The sequence below is a fragment of the Coregonus lavaretus genome (genome assembly GCF_964263955.1).
Source record: "Coregonus lavaretus genome assembly, chromosome: 15".
NCBI lineage: Eukaryota > Metazoa > Chordata > Actinopteri > Salmoniformes > Salmonidae > Coregonus > Coregonus lavaretus.
The window spans coordinates 27,094,304-27,111,515 of record NC_140002.1 but is presented as its reverse complement, the minus strand read 5'-3'; the positions used below and the strand labels follow the sequence as shown (position 1 = coordinate 27,111,515).

General features: G+C 41.4%; 2 protein-coding genes across 2 annotated transcripts; one reads left to right on the top strand and one right to left on the bottom strand.

Annotated features, from left to right (window-relative positions):
* Positions 1–4,930: 4,930 nt before the first annotated feature.
* On the top strand, positions 4,931–13,820 carry LOC311142375 (zinc finger and BTB domain-containing protein 21-like; the record flags this gene model as incomplete). Its single annotated transcript, XM_084178022.1, has 2 exons — positions 4,931–5,036; positions 8,882–13,820. The coding sequence occupies 2 exons, from the start codon at positions 4,931–4,933 to the stop codon at positions 11,956–11,958; spliced, it is 3,183 nt and encodes a 1,060-aa protein (XP_084034148.1). The 3' UTR covers positions 11,959–13,820.
* A 1,292-nt stretch (positions 13,821–15,112) lies between these two features.
* On the bottom strand, positions 15,113–17,212 carry atg101 (autophagy related 101). Its single transcript, XM_084177622.1, has 2 exons — positions 16,303–17,212; positions 15,113–16,154 (listed from the first exon to the last, which is right to left on the bottom strand). Exons 1-2 carry the CDS (start codon positions 16,552–16,554, stop codon positions 15,753–15,755), a joined length of 654 nt encoding a protein of 217 aa, XP_084033748.1. The 5' UTR covers positions 16,555–17,212; the 3' UTR covers positions 15,113–15,752.

Here is a 17,212-nt window from a genome sequence, read left to right as displayed (position 1 = left end):
TCATTATGGGGTATTTTGTGTAGATTGATGAGGAAAACATTTAATTCAATCCATTTTAGAGTAAGGCTGTAACGTAACAAAATGTGGAAAAAGGGAAGAGGTCTGAATACTTTCCGAATGCACTGTAGGTTGCCTTGATGAAAACTCCCCAGACATGATCCGTGTGCTGTAGCTCGTCAAGTAGCTCTGGTCCCTCTCCAAGCGGCTCTGTAGTTCTTGATTAAGGGCAGTGAGCACCTCACTCCGCAAGTAGGGGGGGCTTGACGAACCACACTGGTTTTCTGTTTTGCAGGCCATCCTCCTCATCAGGTTCACATTAACTCTTCTCCAAATGTCTCTCTCATCCTCTACAAGCACTCTCGACCATGCATCTAGAACCAATAGAACACAGTAAACAAATGCATCAGTCTCAAGTCATGCATATTCATATAATTCATATAAAATCTAAATTTTACCCCACCAACCCCAAATTGAGAGTTAGTGAAGGGGAATTCCAACCTTTGACATATATCACTTAGCTTCATTGTAGTTCCCTCACACAGTTTTTGATATCTTTTGAATTTAACTGAGATTATTGGTATTATTGGACTATTGTGATAACAATAATTGAATTTCATCCACTTGGTTGAAAGGGGCTCCACATGCCTTTGGCTACATGCACTCAATGTATCACCCACAAACACCTACCCAAAGGTAATTATAATCAAACAAGATATAAGTTTTGCATGTGATACTGTCAGTGCACAGAGCTACTGGCATGTGGACTAGAGTAGAAACAGAATCTTTGCCAAAACATGTACCAAGCTCATGATTACTGTTATTTTCAGTAAAACAGTCAATACAGTTCTGATACAGAGGCAATTAGTGTTCCAACAAAGTACATAAATCGGTGATGAATGGTACTACGGGAGCTATAGCAGCCACTCTAGACCACGTGGGTGGAATTCAATGTCTGTTTTCATTCTACTTTTCTAGACTCAACTATATAACTTGAAACATGTAATAGGACCATATATGCACTTTGTATTCCAAGGACCAGGAGTAATACAATAGTAATAAACCTAGTGTTACACAGAAACTACTTTTGCAAAAACTACTTATTTGCATGGTTCTCCAAGATTGTGTCCCCTATGTTCTCAGGTAAACCTGAGAGATACGCCTGCCTCACAGTCTCGTAATATAGGTGGCACAAGAACCTGAAATGGATATAAGCACAAGGTTAATTTGATGTTGTTTTGGTGGCCAGCTCACCGCTGCAGAGCCTTGCTATTGTTTGTAAAAAGAGCATTAAGCATACCTTTTAAAGTATCACTCTTTTTCAGTGTTTGAATTAACAAAGAAAATTGAGTGCAACCTTAACATCCAGGGACGTGTTTGTGCTCTTTGACATCGCACAGACACGTTGTACTGGGAAGTAAATCTGTGTCAGAGAGAATGCAAACGTGTTACATTTGTGTAAATGTTACAACTCAACTCAACAATCTCTAGAATAATCTACTTCACTAGCTAATTGCCTTTGCAAAAATGTATGTCTTACTAGGTGTGCATGTATGACACACCAGGGTTGAACCTGGTTATTTAGCTAGCTAGTTACCTAGCTAGTGTTAGCTAGTTTATCACTAAAGATGGTGGTGTGCAAAATCACTAAATATATACAGTGGGGAAAAAAAGTATTTAGTCAGCCACCAATTGTGCAAGTTCTCCCACTTAAAAAGATGAGAGAGGCCTGTAATTTTCATCATAGGTACACGTCAACTATGACAGACCAATTGAGAGAAAAAATTCCAGAAAATCACATTGTAGAATTTTTAATGAATTTATTTGCAAATTATGGTGGAAAATAAGTATTTGGTCACCTACAAACAAGCAAGATTTCTGGCTCTCACAGACCTGTAACTTCTTCTTTAAGAGGCTCCTCTGTCCTCCACTCGTTACCTGTATTAATGGCACCTGTTTGAACTTGTTATCAGTATAAAAGACACCTGTCCAAAACCTCAAACAGTCACACTCCAAACTCCACTATGGCCAAGACCAAAGAGCTGTCAAAGGACACCAGAAACAAAATTGTAGACCTGCACCAGGCTGGGAAGACTGAATCTGCAATAGGTAAGCAGCTTGGTTTGGAGCAATTATTAGGAAATGGAAGACATACAAGACCACTGATAATCTCCCTCGATCTGGGGCTCCACGCAAGATCTCACCCCGTGGGGTCAAAATGATCACAAGAACGGTGAGCAAAAATCCCAGAACCACACGGGGGGACCTAGTGAATGACCTGCAGAGAGCTGGGACCAAAGTAACAAAGCCTACCATCAGTAACACACTACGCCGCCAGGGACTCAAATCTTGCAGCGCCAGACGTGTCCCCCTGCTTAAGCCAGTACATGTCCAGGCCCGTCTGAAGTTTGCTAGAGTGCATTTGGATGATCCAGAAGAGGATTGGGAGAATGTCATATGGTCAGATGAAACCAAAATAGAACTTTTTGGTAAAAACTCAACTCGTCGTGTTTGGAGGACAAAGAATGCTGAGTTGCATCCAAAGAACACCATACCTACTGTGAAGCATGGGGGTGGAAACATCATGCTTTGGGGCTGTTTTTCTGCAAAGGGACCAGGACGACTGATCCGTGTAAAGGAAAGAATGAATGGGGCCATATATCGTGAAATTTTGAGTGAAAACCTCCTTCCATCAGCAAAGGCATTGAAGATGAAACGTGGCTGGGTCTTTCAGCATGACAATGATCCCAAACACACCGCCCGGGCAACGAAGGAGTGGCTTCGTAAGAAGCATTTCAAGGTCCTGGAGTGGCCTAGCCAGTCTCCAGATCTCAACCCCATAGAAAATCTTTGGAGGGAGTTGAAAGTCCGTGTTGCCCAGCGACAGCCCCAAAACATCACTGCTCTAGAGGAGATCTGCATGGAGGAATGGGCCAAAATACCAGCAACAGTGTGTGAAAACCTTGTGAAGACTTACAGAAAACGTTTGACCTGTGTCATTGCCAACAAAAGGTATATAACAAAGTATTCAGAAACTTTTGTAATTGACCAAATACTTATTTTCCACCATAATTTGCAAATAAATTCATTAAAAATCCTACAATGGGATTTTCTGGATATTTTTTTCTCATTTTGTCTGTCATAGTTGACGTGTACCTGTGATGAAAATTACAGGCCTCTCTCATCTTTTTAAGTGGGAGAACTTGCACAATTGGTGGCTGACTAAATACTTTTTTCCCCCACTGTACCCATGCATTGTATGGACAACAACAGTTTGTAGAACAGTACAAACAAATTATATAATATAATAATATAATATGCCATTTAGCAGACACTTTTATCCAAAGCGACTTACAGTCATGTGTGCATACATTTTTACGTATGGGTGGTCCCGGGGATCGAACCCACTACCCTGGCGTTACAAGTGCCATGCTCTACCAATTGAGCTATAGAAGAGGCCTGTGTATTAAATGTAGCTAGCCTAGCGCTGAGCTAGCTAATGTTAGTGGTTAGCATGCAACCGTTAGATACAAATTTCATACAAAATAAACTTCTAACATACGTCATTAGTGTTGTTCATTTGTACAAACGTTCCAACAGACATAAAAAAATCATCTGAGACGCCATCTTGTTCTCAGTGACTTATATATAAAGTTATATTTCCAGAAACGTACTAATGCATAATTGGGAAATACTATCCCAGAAATTCCTGTATCACGCAAGTATTCTGGGATGCGCGGATGTCTACAGTAGTTTGCACACTAGTATTGGGAAATTCCCACCCACAACCATGCAACTCAAATTTCACAGGAATATAGCAGATCCAATTTCACCCAGAAACTCTGCTTTTCATGCAGGCTGTTCTGGAGGGATGGAGGGAGGGGGGTGCTCTCAGAGAAGAGGGGTGGCTCAACCTGAGTGACACAACAACCATTAACAGGTGTCATCACATCACTTAGTTCCACAGATTATAGGATTGGCCCTAAATGCAGAACCACAATCACAGTGTCCCACCCTCAGTTTCAGCTTGTTGTATCCAGTTTATTTAAATACCATGAAGTCTTCGCATATACACACAGATTGTACATACATGTAAGAGGGAGACCCATGGGGCAGCGCGCACAATTGGCCCAGCGTCGTCCAGGGTAGGGGAGGGAATGGCCGGCAGGGGATGTAGCTCAGTTGGTAGAGCATGGCGTTTGCAACGCCAGGGTTGTGGGTTCGATAAAATAATGTATGCACTAACTGTAAGTCGCTCTGGATAAGAGCGTCTGCTAAATGACTAAAATGTAAAATGTAATGAGGCAATAGCAGTGCCGCATCTTCCTTGGATCATCCGCTTGTGAGGTACGGTACTACATGAAGACTTTCCAGGATGTGGCCGGATAAACAGAGCAACAGGCGTCCTCTGGGTATCTGTAATGAGAGAGAGCAGAGGTGCCATAATGAAATTTTTAATCACATCTCTTTAATTAGTTTCAGTGGGACAGTGGATCTGGTTACAGAGAAACGCATTCATCCACCAATGTCAAATGCAGATCTTACCCCGTGCTTTGATTGTCGTCATTAGATACAACAACAAAAATAACATTAACAATAATAATAGCAAAATACATTCTGCATTTAATTCTGTAATTCCACATAATTTAGCAGTATCCATCTATGGTTTTAAAGAACAGAATATTGATACTTTGCAACTGAGACAGCAATGTTGACCTGACAGCAATATGATTGCTTTTTTATTGAATGTGAATTGGTATTGTTTCCCAAGGGTATGTTTACATATCAAAGAACGAAAATATGACCTGTCACTTTAAGATGGTTTAATCTGCCTGTCATATCCTACCCTCCCGCCTACATGGTATAAAGCAGCCTATCAGCTCACAGCGCACGTGACGAGCGTTCTATGTGATGACCTCATCCCTGGAGTGGGATGACGTCAAATTCAAGATGGATGGAATCACGACTACCACACACTCACCAGAATTCTGATATAAAGTCTTTAGTGTGCTCCGTGGAAACAGAACGAATGCATAGGGGTAAGTTTAGAAAGCCACAAAACTACTTTGGTTGAGATTATCTGGCGCTAGTGCTTTACATTGGACTCTTGTTTGGAGAAAAGCTTCTTTTTTTCCTGACGTAACTCGGAGGTGGTTTCTTCGTCTTTTCTAAACCCCACGAGCAACTGCTCTGTGTCTGCTCCTGTAGATGCTGCGTCTGCGCTTTAACTAACCAGGGAGAAAATACAGTAGTGGGTGTGTGCGCACACGCAGTGACCACACACTAGTTTCTCGAGCACTGTGTTTTTATTCTGTTTCTTTGACATTTCTCTTTCGGAAACATTAACACAAGGTGATTACGTGATTTCACCGCCAGCAACGGTAACAAACAGACCATGCACCGCGTCATTGTTTCAAATTTAATTAACCTATTTAGTCCATAACGGGGAGAATACTTGCCAGACTTCTAAAACCAGTTTCTGCTGAATTTGTGTCTTCAGGAATTTTAGCCACGTCTCGCGGATTATCTAATACTTGTTCTCCTGACTTCTCCTCAGACACATTCAATGGGCGCAGCGTTCAAAACTTTTCTGAAATGGAATGTACTAGACATGTTTGTGTAATCATGTGGAATTGATAGCCGTGTCCACAGTTATGTGTGTAACGGAATGAACGCTGTCTGCGTCCCTACTAAATATGCCCCCTCGCCATGTCTTCTGATTAAAGACATGATGTAATCGAAATAGAACCTATAAATGCGCATGCGTCGTTATTTGCGCTCATAGCACAGATAGATACAGTAGCATCCTACTAGTTGCTGATCTAAAAAATGTTGTATAGTCTAATGCAGTACTCTTCATGGTTTACAGAATGTGTTTTGATATTCTAAAATTGAAAATGAAGGATTTAATAATCATGCACATTTTCAGTAATAAATTGTTGGCACAGACTGCATAGCAAAATACCCCTTACCGAAAAAACAGGCTTCTGGCAAACCTTTGGCCAATTTGTCGCAAATTTGGGTAATATCATATTTTCACATGCATATTCGTTTTGTAGCAGACTGAACTTCTGGCAAACAATTCTGGGAAACTTGTGGCAAAACATTCTGTTTGCTGCAAACTCAGTATGAATATGCAAATTAAATCAGGTTTTTGGTCACTGTGTTAACTTACATACTTCTCAGAGAAAAAAACTAAAACATTAAATGTAGTAAATATACTAAACATGTATTAAATGTCTTAACATATAAAAATAAATCCAATACAACTTGAAATAATCAGCATGGTAAAAAGAGCAAAGACTAGATATTTCCCAAATAAATTGTTTATTTAATATTTTTATGTAGCTACAACATTTACATGAGAGAAATGTGAACACTATGGGTGGGGATGTTGACCTTAGGATGTTTAAAGGGGCAACTACAGAATTATTTACATGAGCCAAGTGATAACTGAGCAATAGATTTCAACCAATGGAAGTTTAAAAGATAAATAACAAAATGTAAATAATTCAAACTAAACTAAATCAAACCCAGTTCAGAACTATTGCCTTTTTGAGTGAACTTTGGAGATGGCGGAGAGTCCTTTGTCCAAAGCTTGTTGAATGCATGCACTGAAACAATCAGAAAACACAAAACAAACATAATCATGAATCATTAAAGTAGTTGGCATTTTCAGAGGTTTTTTTGATGAATGAGCAATCTGATTCAATGAACGTACATTTAGCTATATTCCGCGACAACGCTCCAGTAAGTTAGCGTCGCGAGCATGGTCGCGAGGCTAACATTAGCTAGCTAGTAAACGTTACCACAGCCAGAGATATTAGCACAGAAAATGGCTAGCTAGCTAACGGTCGTTAGCTAACACTCAAGCTAACGTTAGCTAGCTACCTAATTATGATAGGACAACCTATTTAACCTGAATGACCATCAAATTCATAATTTGTAACATTTGTTACTTACTGTTTTCATGGTTTTCAGTCTGCCAAAACACTCTTAGTTTGTCAAAATGGTGTTAGCCGTTTTCCAGTCAGTCACTAAGTCGCAATAGAAGACTTGTAAGTTTCCACATTTTACATTTACATTTTAGTCATTTAGCAGACGCTCTTATCCAGAGCAACTTACAGTTAGTGCTTACATTATTTTATCGAACACACAACCCTGGCGTTGCAAACGCCATGCTCTACCAAATGAGCTACATCCCCTGCCGGCCAAATCCCTCCCCAGCCCTGGACGACGCTGGGCCAATTGTGCGCGCCGCCCCATGGGTCTCCCGGTCGCGGCCGGCTACGACAGAGCCTGGATTCCACGTCTTGACACTTGCTCACGTTAAGGTGGACTTATCCCACTGGCTGGGTCAAATATCCATGCATCTAAAACATTTTTTTGTTTGCCCCACCAAGATTGACATGCTAAAATCGTCCGTAACCGAACCTTAATAACCCAGCACAAACGACCCAACCTTGCTGTTTTTACAGAAAACAACCCAACTATTGACCCAATGCCTGCAACCCAGCAATTGGGTCATCCAAACAACCCAACGTTTTGTAAAGTGTAACTTACATCTCAAAGCCATGCATGCAAGAAGCCTTGGCCTGTCTGGTCCACACACATTTCCCTGTCCTCAGTTTGATTGAAGGCCTCAATCTGTATTTTTGCCTTGTAACTGATTGTTTCTAGAACAAGAGAAGGAACAACATGATCAAGATGAGTTAGTTACTACTAGTTTAAAGCAATGAAAGATCTAATTGTTACAAATAATCAATGTATGGGCTACATTTGAAAAACATGCATTTGCATACCTTATCAATCTTGAAGACAATACACTCATTTATCACTCAAAAAGAGTGTTATGAGGGATTGCACCACAAACATATTTCCAGGGTGTTGATGCATCCTCTCTGCCTGTTCCAACACCACGGGTAGGGGAAGGGTATCCATCTGCAAAATAAAATGTTGCATTAATGTCAAATCAACTCATATTGTTGCTACCTTAGCTGTTGTGCTAGCTAACATGCTACTGAACTGTGACACTAGCATATTGACATGGTATTAAGACAGCAACGTATTCACCCAAAAATATAAATGTTTAGGAAAATCATTAGTTAGCTAGCTTAGCTACCTATCACATTAATGTGCAAAAATATGATAGCCAACGTTAGCTAGCTAAGCACAAGCCAGTCAGTGGCACTGACAGATTGAAACTGGTATCAACAAAATGTGTTTCACTCTATCCCATAAAACATTACTATGCTAACTAGACATAATTTAGCAAATAAAATGTTAAAGTTTATTAGCTAGGACGTTTAATTAATAAGTTAGACAATCACCGGACAACTTTGGTAGCTAGCTAGATAGCTTGGTTTCCATTTTCCAACAGATGTTTCTAATCCCCCTGATTGGTAATCAACAGTTACTGGTCTTGGAACTTTTTGCCACAGGTTTGCCATGGATTCAAATTGAATCTTGAGAGAATTGTCTGCCAGAAAAAAATCTCTGGCGCACTCTTTGCCACTAGTGGCAATAAATATTATTGCTGCCAAAGGTATGCTGCAGATTCACCAATAGTGGCAAACATTTGCAAACTTCTGGCAACATTTTGTGGCACACTATTTAGTTTGCAGCAAATTTACCACAAACTTGGGGAAGTTGAAACATTGTCACACCTGTATGTCATATATGAATTTGACATAATGTTATTAGATTCTTATAGTTTTGCTGTTATTTATTTATTTAGGTAGATTTATTTGACACATAGTTTGTTTGATTTTATGTGTTTCCTAAATGTTTAGGTAACTCTTTCCTTACTTTATTTTATTGAAAAATTTAGTCAAAATAGGTGTCTTGAAATTAAAATCCTCTCCTTTTTGTTCTTGCCTTTCAGTCAGAATGGAGAGTCTGGTGCACTATAGTAATCCCTCCCACGGCCTCTCTGTGCTGGGGGTGCTCAACGAGCAGCGCCTGAGGGGGCAGCTCTGTGACACAGTCTTGGTTGTGGGGGATCAGAGGTACCAGGCCCACAGGAGTGTGCTTGCCGCCAGCAGTGAGTATTTCCAATCCCTGTTCACACGGAGGCTGTCTGAGACCCACAAAGTGATACAGTTGGACTTCTGTGAGCCTGACGCCTTTGAGGTAGTGCTGAATTACATATACTCATCCTCCCTCTTCGTGGACAGAGGCAGCCTGGCAGCCATCCAGGAGATGGGCTACAGTCTAGGGATCCCCTTTCTAACCAACATCATGTCAACAAGGCCGCATGTGTCCTACTGCGTTTCCAGAAAAATTTTGTCCTTCTCAGAGGAAGTTGACAATGACAGCCAGCCGAGGAGTGTCATTATGCGCCAGAACCGAGGTGGTGATGCTCCCGGCCCCAGTCGCTACGGTTCAAATTATCAAGGAGAGCCCTCAGGACACAGGAAACCAAACGAATCAGCCAGGAACACTGCATCCAATCCCAGAAAATCAGCTGAAGCAATTGGTGAGGGTTCTGATAGCAAGCCCATCTGTTCATATGCCTCCATCTTAAAGGGGAAGACATTATCACGCACAGGGTCATCAGTAAGGCCACAGCTCACCTCCTCAGTCTCCTTCAGTGAATCTCCAACAGTCATGTTACAGACTGAGTCTGATCTAAGCACTAAAGAAGAGGAGGAGGAGCAGAGGCTCTACAGACCCAAACCAACATTTCAGGGCCAGGCAGGGGAGCCTAGCCAGACCATTGACAGGAGTGGCCCACTCATAAAAAGCCTGCTGCGCAGATCATTATCCATGGACAGTCCCGTCCCAGTCTTCTCCCCCACACTGGAGCTCAATAAGCTGCAAGGCCGAGTACAGTCGGTTGTTAAGATGGTGGCAAAGACAGAGGAAGGGACTGAGACAGAGCACAAACACAGTGTGAAAGTGGTTCCGCCACTTCTTCTCAGGTCAAGGCACCACAGTAGGTATGATGATGAAGAAGAAACTCAGGGAGAGGAGTTCAATGTGAAGACAGAGCCTAGCAGCCCACTGTCTGACCCCTCAGAGATCATTAGAATCACAGTGGGGGATTCTCTACCAGTCAACCTAAAAGACATTGAAATGAATTTCGACCAAGGCCCTACTAAGCCATTTTATAATCTCCCTGGAAAGAGAAAGGTGAGAAAAGAGAACAGAAGGTACCCATTCAAAAAGTCCAAAGGGGTGAACAAACATGATTTACCACGTGAAGATGATGACGACGACATGTCAGAATCTGTACCTCACAACTCCAACATGGACGACAATGATGGAGACTGGACTGATGAGCCCAGGCAGAGCAAGATGTTTAAATGCTGGAACTGTTTGAAAGTGTTCAGATCCAAAGCTGGACTGCACCGCCATGTTAACATGTATCACAACCCAGATAAGCCATATGCTTGTGACATCTGCCACAAACGCTTCCACACCAACTTCAAAGTCTGGACCCACTGCCAAACCCAGCACGGAGTGGTACAAAACCCTGCTTCATCCTCCAGTTCGTTCCAGCTGGATGAAAAGTTTCAGAGGAAGCTGATTGATATTGTGCGAGAGAGAGAAATAAAGAAAGCTTTGCTCATGAAGCTGAGGAGGAATAAGCAGGGTTCGCAGTCTCAGGTGTTTGCCAAAAAAGGTGGCCTGAGATCAAGGTCAAATTTGATATGCCCTTACTGTGGGAAAACGTTTTTGTTTCTGTCTCAGTTCAAGCAGCATTTGAAGACACACCCTATGGAGAGAGCCAACCAAGAGACTGAGAGAGAGGGCAGTCTCTGCCAAAAGGACCAGGACCAGCCCGATCAAAGAGAGAACACAGACACAGAGGTTTACTCCTGCAGGCTCTGCAATGAGAAGCTGTCCTCTCACTTTGAGCAGGGAGACCACGAGAGGGGCTGTCGACACGCAACCGTGTGCCCGTACTGTGGCCTCCGATTCTCCAGCCCAGCGGTTAAAAAAGAGCACGAAGCACACTGCAAGTACAAGAAACTGACCTGCCTGGAGTGCATGCGGACCTTCAAGTCCTCCTTTAGCATATGGAGACACCAGGTGGAGGTTCACAACCACAACATTATGACTGTTAAGGAGCAGCTGAGCCATCAGGACATCAATGGAGAAGCATTTGACCACCTCGGAAGGCCGCTCCATACCCAGGAATCTGTGGGAGCGCTGAGCTCCAGAGAGGACATCATCTACAGTGACTCCTCAGGTCCGCCTATGTTCGACTCAGAGGATTCTTCATCATTCGTGCCCGAGGACTTGAGTGTTAGCCAGCATAAGAACGACCATCACGGCGAGCTGACAGTCAAGGAGGAGCCCATTGAGGAGGCCGTGAGCGAGAGGGAGGATATGACGTCTGGGGCCTCCATCGAGCCCGAGGAGCCAGGTGTTTGGCCATGCGAAAAATGTGGCAAGCTCTTCGGTGGCCACAAAGATCTGGAGCGCCACCAGGAGCTGCTGTGCCACATCAAACCCTTCATCTGTCACATCTGCAATAAGGCCTTCAGGACCAACTTCCGCCTTTGGAGCCACTTCCAGTCCCACATGTCCACCTCCGACGAACATGGAGTGAGAGAGATCGATGACAGGCGCCCTTCGTCTCCCTCCCCCTCACCACCACCGCCGGTCACACAAGCAACTGGACGTCCTGCCCCACAAGTTTCTCCACCTAAACCAATGGAGGCAGAGCCAGTGGTAGCTAAATCTGTGGTAGCGAAGGAGGAGGAGAAGCCTGGAAGCTCGTCATCAATGCCCAGGACCAAGAGGCCAGAGATGGACAGATCATACAGTAGCCCCCTACCCAAGACGGATAGTGTGGATAATCCTCTCACCCCTCAGGAATCAGAAACCTTTTTTTACCATGCCCCCACTCTCTCTGCCCTCACGTTTAAGAGGCAGTACATGTGTAAGCTCTGCCACAGGACATTCAAGACTGCCTTTAGTCTTTGGAGCCATGAGCAGAGCCACAATTAAATGTCTCACTCGAACACCTGTGCTCTGTTTTTGAGCCTGATATGATACTTTATGCTCACAGCATGGTAAAATATAAAATACAACTCTGTCTACACAAGAAAGATTTTGAATGTATCTATTGCTGTTGGTAGTTGGCTTTCCTTCATGTTATATTTTCCAGTGGCCATGTGTGTTGGTGTGAAAACAAATTAGTGCAATTAATTGCTGTTTGCCTCATCATCAGCTCCTTACAATGGTTACTTTGCCTTTGACATTGTTAGTACTGCATAAATCTATTTCAGATAACCCCCTTTGACTCGTCTTTACCTATAAAACTCTTTTGATTCAAGAAAGTGCTTTATTTAGGAATTGCTGTACTGTACAATTCAAGATCAGTTAAATGCTTTTGCTTAAATTGTGAATTTTTTTGATTGATGCGTGACGATTATGAATATGATATTAGTGGCCTCCGGCATCATGTTTATTGATATGCACTTTGCAATTCTGTTCGCTATTAACATTGCGTATATTGGTCAAATTACATTGATTAATTGCTGTTATATTAATCTTTATTTTGGATCCTCTGCGTCCCATTAACATTTCAGCTGTAATCTGTTTTGTACCATAACATTATGGTTTTCATATTGACTATTCATATTAATTCTTCATAATTCAGATTTTGTCATTGCCTTAGTGATAGTTCATGTAGATTATACAAGTAAACAAAACCAAAGAGGAGTTAGATTAGCAAGGGGATAAGAACTGGAAACACATGCAGTATTTTAACTGACACTTTTTGTAGATTCTGAGAAAATAAATAATCTTCATTTCTTGTTTAATTTTAGATATTTCACATTAAATTACAGATCATCATGAGTGGATTATTGTGTAAAGAATAAGTAAAATATGTACTTTATTGGGAAATGAGTTTTGTTTACCTTCTGCCTACTGGGTAGATTTAGTTGTAGTTTTTTAAAATGATTAATTTGGTACAAAAGCACACAAGCAACTTGTATAGTAATACATACACAGGAATGAATTTGAATGGCCAAAGACATGAGTATTGTATCACTGCTCTGTGTCTGAAATAGTTTGTATGATAATTTACACAAGTAATCGTATGAATTGATAGCATGGTCTTAGCATATGCATCCTGAGACAATTTGACAAATGTTCTGTTAAAATGAAGCACAATAAATCGTTGCAGAGTAACTACTTTTTTTACTTGGATATTTTGAAGGATTTACAACCAAGATCCAATAAAGGGTTACAAAAATTAAGAACATGTGAAAGCAAGACTGTTGCCCTAGGGGGAAAAGTCGGATTTGGAAAATAGTTCCTATACAACAGTCAGATGATTTGGGGTTGCTGTGGTTGTGATGGCTTGTTAATTACAGTACATCTGGAAAAGAGGATTGAAAATAAGATTACATTTTTTTATCAATGATTTGTTCGTTTTATGATAACTGTAACCTCAGATTACATTTGTACATTTATTGAGACCGCAGTAACCACAGATATTGATATTCAGATTTGAAAGATGTAACTTTTTGATGTTTAAATTCTGTGGTTAGGTTCTAACAAAATATGTATTTAAATTTGTGCTCTGAATTTGTGTGGAAGCTCAAAAAAAAAAATTTGAGTTAAAAGAAATTGAATATAATTTTGTGTAAATGGCAGCGTTTGTATAACTTTTAATTTTGTACCTATAATTAGTTTGTTTATGAAAATACATATCTTTAGTATTACTCTGCTATTTCTGCAATCATGCGTATTTGTATGGGTTGCATTATTGTTGCTTTACATGAACGGCAGCTGTTTTGTGTTTTTTCTACAGTTTTTGTGCGTGAATTATTTCTGTAATAAAGAGTGATATTGCGGTAGCTGCCTTGGTATTGAGTGTGTATACTGTTTGGATTGCATTAATAAGAAACTAACACCCTTGAATCATGTTATGGTTTTCAGGAGAAGTTGGTATGTGTTTAAATGAGTAGTGCCTCTGTACCTGGCTTTGGCTTCCACTATGGAACTGTTGAAACTGCAATCTGGTTGAAAACATATTTTTTTAACATGTTTGCGCTAGTTGCAACATTATTAAGGCATGTCCAGAGCTGTTACAGATAAAATAGCTGTTACAGATGGAAAACCGCTAACTAATGTGATAAAGAGAAAAGGTGGCAATGTTATTCCTTGGACAGATGGTCACTGCCATGGGTCACAGAGATGTTTTTCAAGCTATATAGCCACTTGGACAGTGGTGACACATTTTTTGGCTGTGAATCAGGAAGTGAATTTGTGGTCTGCACTGATGTGGACATTGAGGATATGGAGTCATTATAGTACAAGGTCATCCTCTGAATGAAAAAGATATGATTGGAGAGGAAACCTTTGCAACAGATTATGAAAAACATCCATACAGCTGAATGGCAAAGAATGCTTTTGAATAAAGCATCTGGCCTCTCAACCTAAAAAATCCCCTAACTGTTTAGTTACTAATTCTTTATTTGAAGATTTCCTCCACATCTTTGCAAGTTGACCTGTCTGATGATGCATGTTTGGTATGCAGTATACTGCACAAATCTGAACCTGTAAAGGACAAGACAGGCCAACAAGAACGTTGGGCGTCTGCAGTAAATCACCTGCTGGGTGTCGACAAAGTGTGGCGATTCAATGTGTAGTCAGGAAATTAACATAAAATGATTAACGATGTTCTGTGAAATGATTAACGAGTGGCGCAGTGGTCTGAGGCACTGCATCGCAGTGCTAGCTGTGCCACTAGAGATCCTGGTTCGAATCCAGGCTCTGTCGTAGTCGACCGGGAGACCCATGGGGCGGCGCACAATTGGCCCAGCGTCGTCCAGGGTAGGGGAGGGAATGGCCGGCAGGAATGTAGCTCAGTTGGTAGAGCATGGCGTTTGCAACGCCAGGGTTGTGGGTTTGATTCCCACGGGGGGGGGCCAGTATAAAAAATAATGTATGCACTCACTAACTGTAAATCGCTCTGGATTAGAGCGTCTGCTAAATGACTAAAATGTTTTTTTTTTAATGTACTGTGGTCAGAGGCAATAGGACGGCAACCCCACCGCGCACGACCAACGTTCGTGTTGGTCTGTCTTGTACTTAACATCAGTAAGCACAGTAGCAGGTGGTTTGCTAAAATAACAATTTGGGATGTGAAATTAATTCAGGTGATCATTTTATTTTCAAAAGTGAAACATCTTTCTGCACATCATTTTCTTAAAGCAAATGTCAAACATAAATAAGAAAATGACTTTACAATTACTTGAAAATATAAAACTTCCATAAAGCAGTTATTAAATGAAAACCTGTTTCAGACAGACATGCTCCTTGCAGCACTTTGTTCATACAAAAAACATAAAAGCAAAAATGATACTTGACAATGTTATACTCTGTACTATCGGATGTGAAAGGTCATGTTTCAGTGTTGACAAAGGCATTTGGAGAAAGAATAGAGATAACTAGGATCCTAAAATGACTGCTTACAAATGTGAATAAAACTGATTTTACTTTCTGATTAGACATTGGGTGGTTGTACTTCTAGCGTACTATCAGTGCTTCTAACTAATAGTTAAGACACCCACAGGCCTGCAAATGCCCATGTCAATTAAGCAATTACATCCCCTAGTCAATAAAGCCCACAATTTAGCCTGGTCTCAGATCTGTTTGTGTTGTCTTGCCAACTTCTATAGTCATCCAATGGTCACAACCATAAGAGTTGACAAGACAGCACAAAACGATTTGGAACCAGGCTACCCACAGCCATGTTTTAAGATGCACATCATCTTGAGGTGCCCTCACAGTGCTAAGGTGTCTTTTATTAGCCTTCTCATGGTGGTGCTCACTGAGGTGCCCAGCGTATCAGTGATCTGAAAAGTGATTTTGTACAGGTAAGGCTGGACGTCTTTGAGGCTGGTGTCGAACACATTGTCCACTTCCGACTGGGTGGGCATCTTGGGTAGGTACTCGTGCCGGTTGATCACCTCCACGATGTTGATCACCTTCTCACCCAGCTTCTCGCCCACTTTCTCCCGGCAGATCTGTCTCTCCTGCTCGTTGGCCAGGTTGACGACATTGACCTTAATGCTCCAGACCTCCCAGGGAATACACTCATCGGAGAAAGGCCACCGGGACTTTTTTTTCTGGTAGAACTCCAGTGAGATTTGTCCCATTCCATCTGTCCCATTTCCCATGGCATCCTGTAAAGCACAATATAGATCCAGAGGTCAATGGATGCCAATAAATAACAATTATTGTTATACAGAACATAACTCATATGTTATCTAGCTATATGTTTTAGTGTATTATATCTATCAATTTCAACAATCAGTCATCAGATAAGCCTACCTTGAATTCTCCTACTGCTTTCCTGATGACCCTGTCAAGCTCATCTGAAGAAACACGAACAAAACTGAAATCAATGAAGTCGCAGTCAATGTCCTGTGTGCCAACAGTGCCAATGGAGTAGGTGCCCTCTTTCTTGTAATGAAATTTCCCAGTGCTGCGATGCAGTAAGATAGTGTGTAACAGAGCCAACATGGCCTCGTCGACCTGTCTTCCCTCCACCGACACTTCCAGAGCCTCCGAACGGCAGTTCATGGTGATCTGTTTCCCCACAGAAGCAGATGGAATATATGGGGAAACTTGCTATTCCAGCACACCCTTCAACTGTTGTTTACGTTCCATCCAACTGGGCTAAACATCTAAACAAGCTAGCTAGCTAACGCGTTAGCTGCTAACGTTACTGCTAGCTATTGTAAGTAGCTAACTAGCTATTAACGCAGCAAACGTTAGTTTCCTGTGGCAAGCTCGATGGTTATCAATAGAACACGTTACTTTCAGACTGACTTGTTGAATATTGCAACATACATATGTAGAAAATATGTTGTTGCTAGCTATGTTCTTTACATGTATTTATTAATAATAACTTGTTGACACACAAACTGTAATTTCGTTGTCCTACTAAAGATGGGAGGAGCTACTTCTGTAAACGCAACGTTGGAAAATCTTGTGGTCCAATCCGAGCCTTGTGTCCGTTCTTATACCTCCGTTCTTGTATCTCTGCAATGTAACAACACGTGTATATAAGTCAGAAACTATCGATAAAAGCTATGTAATTGCAGTTATTTCTACATCAAAAAGCTGATTTTCTTAGATATGAAAATGTATTTGAAGATATAATTGATAGTTTCGGAAGACCAACTAGAGATGAAAACAAGGCCCACATGCGCACATGGGCACTTCAAAATATCGCTAT